The sequence below is a fragment of the Seriola aureovittata genome, chromosome 22 (assembly GCF_021018895.1).
Source record: "Seriola aureovittata isolate HTS-2021-v1 ecotype China chromosome 22, ASM2101889v1, whole genome shotgun sequence".
Classification (NCBI taxonomy): domain Eukaryota; kingdom Metazoa; phylum Chordata; class Actinopteri; order Carangiformes; family Carangidae; genus Seriola; species Seriola aureovittata.
In genome coordinates, this window is record NC_079385.1 from 19,543,573 (window position 1) to 19,551,539 (window position 7,967).

The 7,967-nt window shown below is 39.6% G+C and overlaps 1 protein-coding gene across 2 annotated transcripts; it reads right to left on the bottom strand.

Moving 5' to 3' along the window:
- Positions 1-351: 351 nt before the first annotated feature.
- LOC130163585 (F-box only protein 15-like) lies at positions 352-7,083 on the bottom strand. Of its 2 annotated transcripts, XM_056367871.1 has the most exons (10): positions 6,774-7,081; positions 6,628-6,699; positions 5,609-5,713; positions 4,608-4,850; positions 3,364-3,564; positions 3,138-3,261; positions 2,931-3,013; positions 2,529-2,674; positions 1,977-2,101; positions 352-1,100 (listed from the first exon to the last, which is right to left on the bottom strand). In XM_056367871.1, the coding sequence occupies exons 1-10, from the start codon at positions 7,064-7,066 to the stop codon at positions 834-836; spliced, it is 1,659 nt and encodes a 552-aa protein (XP_056223846.1). In that variant the 5' UTR covers positions 7,067-7,081; the 3' UTR covers positions 352-833. The 2 variants fall into 2 exon arrangements, with proteins under 2 accessions (XP_056223846.1, XP_056223847.1); XM_056367872.1 differs by lacking the exon at positions 352-1,100 and having other exon boundaries at positions 1,950-2,101; positions 2,529-2,718; positions 6,774-7,083.
- Positions 7,084-7,967: the final 884 nt, after the last annotated feature.

Genomic DNA, 7,967 nt, shown 5'->3' on the forward strand with positions numbered 1-7,967 from the left:
CTTTTTTTCTGATGGGGTTTCAAGCTTTGTGCCTGTGCTCATGTAGAGTTCACCAAATAAGGAAGCTGAGCTGAATGAGGGCGGTCAAATTGAAATTGAAAGTGTGTATTTTTCCACACTTTCAATTTCTCGGGTCCTGATTATATTTATTATCTGTTTTCCCAGATGAGGTTCTCAGTCATTTAAAAAAGAATAAATGTTCATTCACAAACAAAATACTGCTTCACTTGATTACAATAATCCTAATCCCACATTCAAACTGACCTGTTCAACCATCCAAGCCTCAACAATAAATCCCTGTTGTCACAGACGAGGAACATTTAAATATATAAAAATAAAAAGGCAAAATATTGGAAACAAAAAGATTTATTTTCTCAGAATTGTAGATAAAAGAAATGTTCAAGTTCTCACTGAAAGTCTTCCATGTGGTTGGATTGAAACTAAAATAACTGATTGAAATTAACACAATCAGTAAATGCTCAAATTCAAAATTAATTATAACTTAATATTTATACTTTGTTTCGGGGTGTAAACTCTTTTACATATGTTAAGTTTATTTTGTACCATTTTATCTTTATTCAAGAGAAACAGTGACATTCTCCATGTGCTAAAACATAAAGCTGATAAGAAATTTACCTCTAAAATCAAATTTGTTTTTATTTTTCTACTTAAAGTTTAAACTCTTAGAACTCATATTTTATTTTCTTACATTTATACAGAATGAGACTTTTGTAAAATAAACTAATATCTGATTAAACCCTGACAAAACTCAAAGTCACTTCATCAGAACTTTAGAGATCATAAAGCAGAACTTTGAGCGGTCCAGTTCAGCTTCAGTAGTTTGTGCTGAAATGCTGGTTGACCTTGAAAATAGAAACGTAGACGGTGAGGCTGATGAGGAAGAACTGCTTCTGCTCCTTCAACCAGACCAGCTTCATCTTCACCTGACCGTCCGTGTTCTGGTACGTCATCAGAAAGTGCTCACCGCTGTAGTCGAAGGACAGCGACGTCTTCACCATCGTGATGCAAATGGGCGAACTGACGCACCAGAAGGGTTTCTGGAACTCATCCAGTAGAGTCACCGTCATGATGCAGCAGTTCTACGCGATGTAAGAAAGAACCATCAAGAAAGGGGGATGGGACCCTTATTTTTACCCAACAGCCAAAATGAATCCTGAGTTGCTTTGTTAAAAATTTAAATAGATGTTTTCAGGCCGTCCACAACAAGAACAAGAACTATAACGACAGCTATAACAATAACGATGTGTAAAAAGTAGCGCCAAGCACGAACTACCCGCTCAAAGCAAACGCTACACGCTTTGAAGCAAAAAACAAAACACTTACCACTGATTCTGAGCCTGATGACTGCAGATGTTCTTCTTGTTAGCGTCTTTATAAACACCGCTCCTCTTGCTGAAAGTGACGCGTTGACCTGACACACAGGTGATGAGCTTACCTTGTCAGAGCACCACTTTTAATTGTTCGCTGCTGAAGCCAAAGTTAGCTTGATTTAGACAAGCTAACGTTCTGCAGCTCGATTAAATTTCACCAAAAAGCGACGAGTTCGCAGCTATGAGCACGTCTGAAATGTGTCGGTCGGTGTCAGACGGAAAGGTAGCAGCAACAACCCGGGGCTCGGACAGAACTGTTGAGCGAGTCGAGGCTGCCTACGTTTGAATGCATCTTTGAATCTCTGAAGGGGGCGTGTCCAACCCAAGATCCTAGAAGCTACTACATCAGCCAGATATCTCGCCACAAAACCCTAATATGTCACTAGAAACATTATGTGTTAATTGGCTTTACTGAGTTTTAGCAGAGCTGGTTAAACACAATCAGACTAGCTGTTTCCATATTTCCAGTCTTATTGCTAAACTAAGCAAAGACGACTTGGTACGTTACTGTATAAGAACGAAAGTTGGTTCAGGTTGATGTATGAGTTGTTTGGACAAGATCATGATATTGTTGGACAGTTGTACCTCCACTGAGCCCTCCAGCGCCTCGCTCTTCCAGGGCAGCTTCACGTTTCCCGACAGCGACCTGTGCTGCGACAGGTTGGTCCTGTCGATGACCTTCAACTCCACCAGGCCACGCTGGATCTGAACTGATCACAGCAACACAACAAACTTTAGGCTTTTACACCACGATCAGACTTCTCGTAGTTATTGTTACTAATTCTAGTTAAACTGACCAACTCAAGATTCTGAGACCAGTTTCTACAAAAGGTAGAAAGTCTCTGAAATCACAGTCAAGAGTCAAGATCCTCGTGTTTATCTCGATGTTAAGAGGAAAGAAAAAGAAAACAAACAAAAAAAACAATTCAAGTGAAAAGTCTGTATGAAATTACATTTTCAGGGCTCTTTTTTCCATCAATAAAGTTTATTTTCATGGCTCTAATCCTATTTGTTTTGTTGATGTTGGACTTTTTCAGCTGCGAAATATTCTAAGTTATTACATACAAAAAAAATAAAAAAATCAGTGTCAGCTGACCTGTTCATCATGTGATCAAACTGTGATCAAACTGTGATTACCTGCGCGACAGGAGATCTGGCGGAAGTGTCCCGACATGATCTCAGTGCCGGTGTTGTGCAGGACAAAGTGCAGGGTGTAGTCATGGAGACCAAACTCGGGGTCCAAGTTATACACAGGTGGTCGGTCAACGGGTTCAGAGTACGGGCTGCGGTAAGGGACAAACGGGACGAAAAGAAGAAGAAGAAAAACCTGAACAGAGCAAAGAAGATTCAGGAACTTCAGAGACGATTATAAAGAGATTAAATATTTGATTAAAACAAAACAAACAACAGAGTTTAATATAAAATATGAATATAAAATTAAAACACAAGCTCCTGGAGGAATTCAATAACTGGACTCAGTTTGCTCTTAATAAATAAACTGGACGTTTGTCAGTTGAAGCTGATGAGAAGTGAACTGACCAGACTGGAGATCCCAGCAGACTCTTCTCCACCAGCTTGTGGAAGTGCAGGCTCACCATGATGAAGGCAACAATGCTCTGACCCTACACACACACACACACACACACACACACACACACACACACACACACAATTGATTTGTATTGTATTTATGCTCACACTATAAAAACATGAGGAATTTAGTTTGTTTCCCTGTTGAACACTAACCCTCCAGACGCCGATGATGACACCTGGCGACAGACTCAGCAGTTTGATGAGTCTGTCTTTGCCGATGAAGCGACTGCTCTGAGTCTTCATGTCCAGCTTTAAAATCAGAGAGCGCCATTCAGGCCTGACGGAGGAGAGGGGGAAGGACAGGTGGAGGTGTGGTAAATGTGTGGTGGTGGTGGTGGAGGAGAGGAGGCGTGGCGGAGGTGGAAGAGATGTTTCTTACTTCCTGACCGTGGGGCTCTTCAGCGTCTCCTTCCTGACTCCGTGCAGCTGGATGCTGCTGATGTGGTGGTAGTTGGGGAAGTTGCCTCCGCTCCAGCGGACGATCACCGAGGACTCGAAGAAGTACGCTCGGCTCTGCTCCAGCGTGCTCTCCTGTCCTAAGCGGTCGCACACCGTCAGCTCCCAGCTCACGTTCAGGTTCCTGGAAAAAAAAAAAAAACACACAGAAATAAGACAATACACAACCCTACAACTACTTTGTGTTTGCTAATGTTATTATAGCTTTTTAAATCTATTAAATCTATTTTTATTGTATCTCATTGTTCGCTGTCTTAATTGATTTGTCTTTTTCTGTTTAGCTTGTCAGTCAGTGAAGCTCTTTGAACTGCACTAACCTTTATGAAAAGTGCTTTACAAATAAAGTTTAATTGATTAAGTGGAAAAGATCAAACCTGCACATCTGATAAAAGTCTTTAAAATGTAAAAAAAAAAAACAAAAACAAATTAAATCTGATCTCTATGAGAAATGTCCATCACATAATCAATAATATAATTTCTCCATTGATGCTCAAATGTCTTGTAGCATGTGACCAACGGTACAAAACTCAAAAAAGTCATTTATTAAATTGCTCAAATGGTCAAATCAATAATGAAAATAGCTGCAAATGATTGTCAATCAACTAACTGATTACTTTTGTTTTTGTTGGACAACAGCATTTTTCAGCAGCAAATACATTTGACCGGTGAATTCTGCAGGTGTCTCCGACTCTGGAGCTGCAGGATCCAGATCTGCCACCACAACACTCATCATTACTAGTTATTGTTTACTGTTATCATTATTACTCGGGGCTGCTATTGTGTCAGTTTCAATCTTGAACTGTTCACATTTTTGTAATTTGCAGTAATATTATCTGTTTTTGAGACTTCTCTGTCTTTGCTTTTTTTTTTGTTAAATGTGAAATAGTTTTAATTCTGCAGGTGAAATCATTAATTAGTGGAATAATCAGACATCTGAAAGATGTGACAAGAGGCTGTTTAACACTAAAAACAACAACCAAATATAAATTAGAGGCAGACATTGCTAAGCTTCACAACAGTCCTCACCTGCATTATAACCATTAACATTGACTAAATGTTATTAAAATAGTTCCGTGGGCAGAAAGTTTTACATCATATTGATGTTTGTTTTCATAGAAATGAATTGAAGTCAATGAACCGGTGGAAGCAGAGGAGTGAATGTGGTACCTGAGGACCCACTCCGTCTGCCTGGGTAAGCCGGTGTATGGGCTGATGTCTCTCAGCTCTCTCCTCCACTTGTTCATCTCTTGTCCAGCCGCGGTCCTGAAGTACATCTTCTTCCAGTGGCCCACCGACCGATCCCCCACCTCCACCTCCACCGGGCCCTCCTTCATCGCACCGCCATCCGCCGCCCTCGGCTTCCACATCTGACTCCCAAACTCTGACATGTAAATCTTATGCCACATGACACTACGGTGAGAGAAGGTCACAGGTAGACACTGGCTGCAGATCAGTACTACTCACTGTGAGGTCACTGAGGATTACGACTAATTACAATATTCAATATTCAATAACATTCTGATCAGCCGACAAGAGAGGAAGAAGGAAAAATACAATACAAACTTTAGTTTAGGAGTCAGACACGATTCAGGCTAATTTAAAACACATGCATGTAGATCATCAGCCGCTTCATAATAAAAGCCTCACATTGTCGGCCACTTCAAAGTAAAAGCCCTTTAGCTTCTTCACGGTAAAAGCACTGATCACCTTATAAGACTAAAAGCTGTCCACCTGCTTCACAGTAAATGCCCTGTAGCTCCTTCACAGTAAAAGCCCTGCAGCTCCTTCACAGTAAAAGTCCTTCACCTGCTTCACAGTAAAGGCCCTGTAGCTCCTTCACAGTAAAAGCCCTCCACCTGCTCTGCAGTAAAGGTCATCTTGTTGTTTCAAAGTAAAAGGCCTTTTGCGGATAGGAATCTGATGAAAGCAAGGCATGAAGCATAGGGGGAGCTTTTATTGTGAAGCAGCTGCAGGCGCAAGAGCCACACATTATTGTTTGACTTAGCCTGCAAAGCTAACTTGTTATTAAAGATGTCTACGTTTATATCTTCACAGTTCTTCGGACAGGTACGGTAAAGAAGAAAAGAAGAAGTGTTGCAGGCACAAGATTCAGTACTTAATATTTAAGAAATCCCTTTTTGATTTGTACTAAATATGGACACACTTACTCATCATCGGCAAGCTGGTGGAACAGTTTGTTGACATGGCTGATGCAGAACAGCGAGGAGACGTCCAGGTAGGACAGGATCTTAATCAGAATCTCAGACGGTAGCCTAAAGAAGACATGACAAGGAGTTACTGCAAACACCTGAAACTACCGTTTTTATTACACCTGTAGTTCAGCCAATCAGCAGCCACCTGCAGGTGAGTCCAGAGGCTAGTTCTCAAACAATCCCTCAATAATCAATACTATGTGTTGGGTCAGAGACGATCAGTGAGATCAATCATCTGTATATAAAATATATCAACCCCCTCCAACCTGTAATTTTAAGTGGACCTAGCAAAAATTGTTGGATTGGATTAAACTGTACAGGCAGCCATGTTGTTAAACCCCCTTTGAGTCTTCACCTGGGGTGACCATTTCCTGTCACCTGTCTTCTGTCAACCTTTGAATAAAGGTTACCATTCAAAAATATATGGATCCATGGAACTTACACTGCTTAAATTTGACATGTACAAATCAATCAATACAAATCTGATAGATTCCAAGCAATTTATTGATTGTTTTAGTCAATTATCAAGTCAAAAATATTAACATTGACTTGTGTTTTCTTCTTCTGGTAGCATTAATTTATATTTATATATATATATATATATATATATATATATATATATATATATATATATATATATATAAATTGTATATGTATATATGTATGTGTGTATGTGGCACAAAGCACATTTATCAACACCGCCCATAATAACATAATATAAATGTATTAGAGTTAGCTCAGCAGCTAATTTGAACCTGTCTCAACACAACTAAAAATGACAAATGATAAAAGTATTTTCAACAAAATAAAGTTAGAATTAAAATCAACAACTCACACAAGTGTAACAACAACAAACTGATGCTTAATGCCTGCATACCTGTGTCGACTTTAACTGTGAAAAGCTGAAGCTGCCGTGTGACGCAGACAGGTGGAGGTAGAGATCACTAGTCATTGTTGTGGTTTAGCAAACTCACCTTTCCACCAAGTTTTCCTTTAACGGAGGAGTTTTGACTGTTTTCTTTGTCTCTGTTCTCGGTCCTGGGCAGCTGGCAAACAAATTAAAATATAATTAAGTTTCCAAAGGTGGGATTATAATCCTTAAACACGGCAGACGGGTCACCTGTGAGCACTCCCGCTGACCGGGCTCGGTGCCTCTGTGTTCGGCCGTCTCTTCCTCCTTCTGCCGGCCGTCCGCCCTCTGTCCGAATCCGCCTGTCCTCCTCCCGGAACCGGCTTTCCTCTGCCCCGAACCGCCGGTTGTCTCCCTGGAGCCAGCTGGGCGGGCTGCCTCTCCAAACCCACTAAGAAACTCCGAAAAAACTCCCCTCTTCCCGCCGCCATTATCACAGAGTTAATTGATTTTACCGCCACTCGCCACTTCCGGTCAGTTTTTTTTTTTTCACAATAAATCATTCATTAGCGCAGCCAGACCGCTAGATGGCAGTCATGTTTTGTCTAAATTATATAGGTCATTTCATCATTTAAATGTCCCAAGTTTATCCAATAAATTAACATGAATAATTTCTTTAAAATGCCTTAACTTTAGAAAAGCAAAAATCTCTGTTATTTTTTGATTAATTGAATTTGAAATATTTGTTATTCCATTTCTTCTTAGTTTATCAACAAAAAACAACAAAACATCAACAAACAAATTAATGATTTTTCACAAGTCTCCTGTAGATAACAATGTACAATATACATATCACAATAAATATGTCCAATAATAATCAACAATTTGCATCTAAAAAATAAATACGAAGCAGTCTAAGAACATAAACAGTAGTTCAAGCATAAATGAAGCAGGTCACTGTTTATTTGCGTTCTAGATAACTAAGACTCATAGATTTATTTATGTGAATTATTGTTTGAGCTGTTGTAACTCAGTAAGTTCAAATTGATTAATAGAGAAAAAAAGACAATTCTGAAGAAAAAAAAAACAGTTTTACACATTTGTTTTGTCCTTAAAGAAAATAAAATGCTTAAAAATAACAAACAAAACATATGAGTCTGACTCTTCATGATAATGTAATGACACAGAAGATCAGTATCAAATGGTTTTAGGTTGATTTTCAGGCCCATCAGGGGCCTCCTGTCCTCCCTACAGGCGGCACTACCTGAAGTATATAAGGTATTCTTTCAGGTTGTTTTACTTCTTTTTCCTTTTCCTTTTTTTATTCCTGTAGTTTATTGTAAACAGGCCCTGATGGACTGATGCACCAAGTCCCAGGCGAAGATATCCAGAAACTCAGGTCAAACCTTCTTTGACCAGACCGATGGTGTCACTGTCTCACCTGGACGATCAGTTAAAAGATGT

What these genes read in the sequence shown, in the direction of transcription:
- LOC130163585 (XM_056367871.1), bottom strand. Translation starts at nt 7,066, where the DNA reads ATGATTTATTGTGAAAAAAAAAAAACTGACCGGAAGTGGCGAGTGGCG. An exon ending in CACCAGCTTGCCGATGATGA is followed by an intron (nt 4,851 to 5,608) that starts GTAAGTGTGTCC and finishes CTCTCACCGTAG; the next exon opens with TGTCATGTGGCATAAGATTT. An exon ending in CTGCTGGGATCTCCAGTCTG is followed by an intron (nt 2,675 to 2,930) that starts GTCAGTTCACTT and finishes CCCTTACCGCAG; the next exon opens with CCCGTACTCTGAACCCGTTG.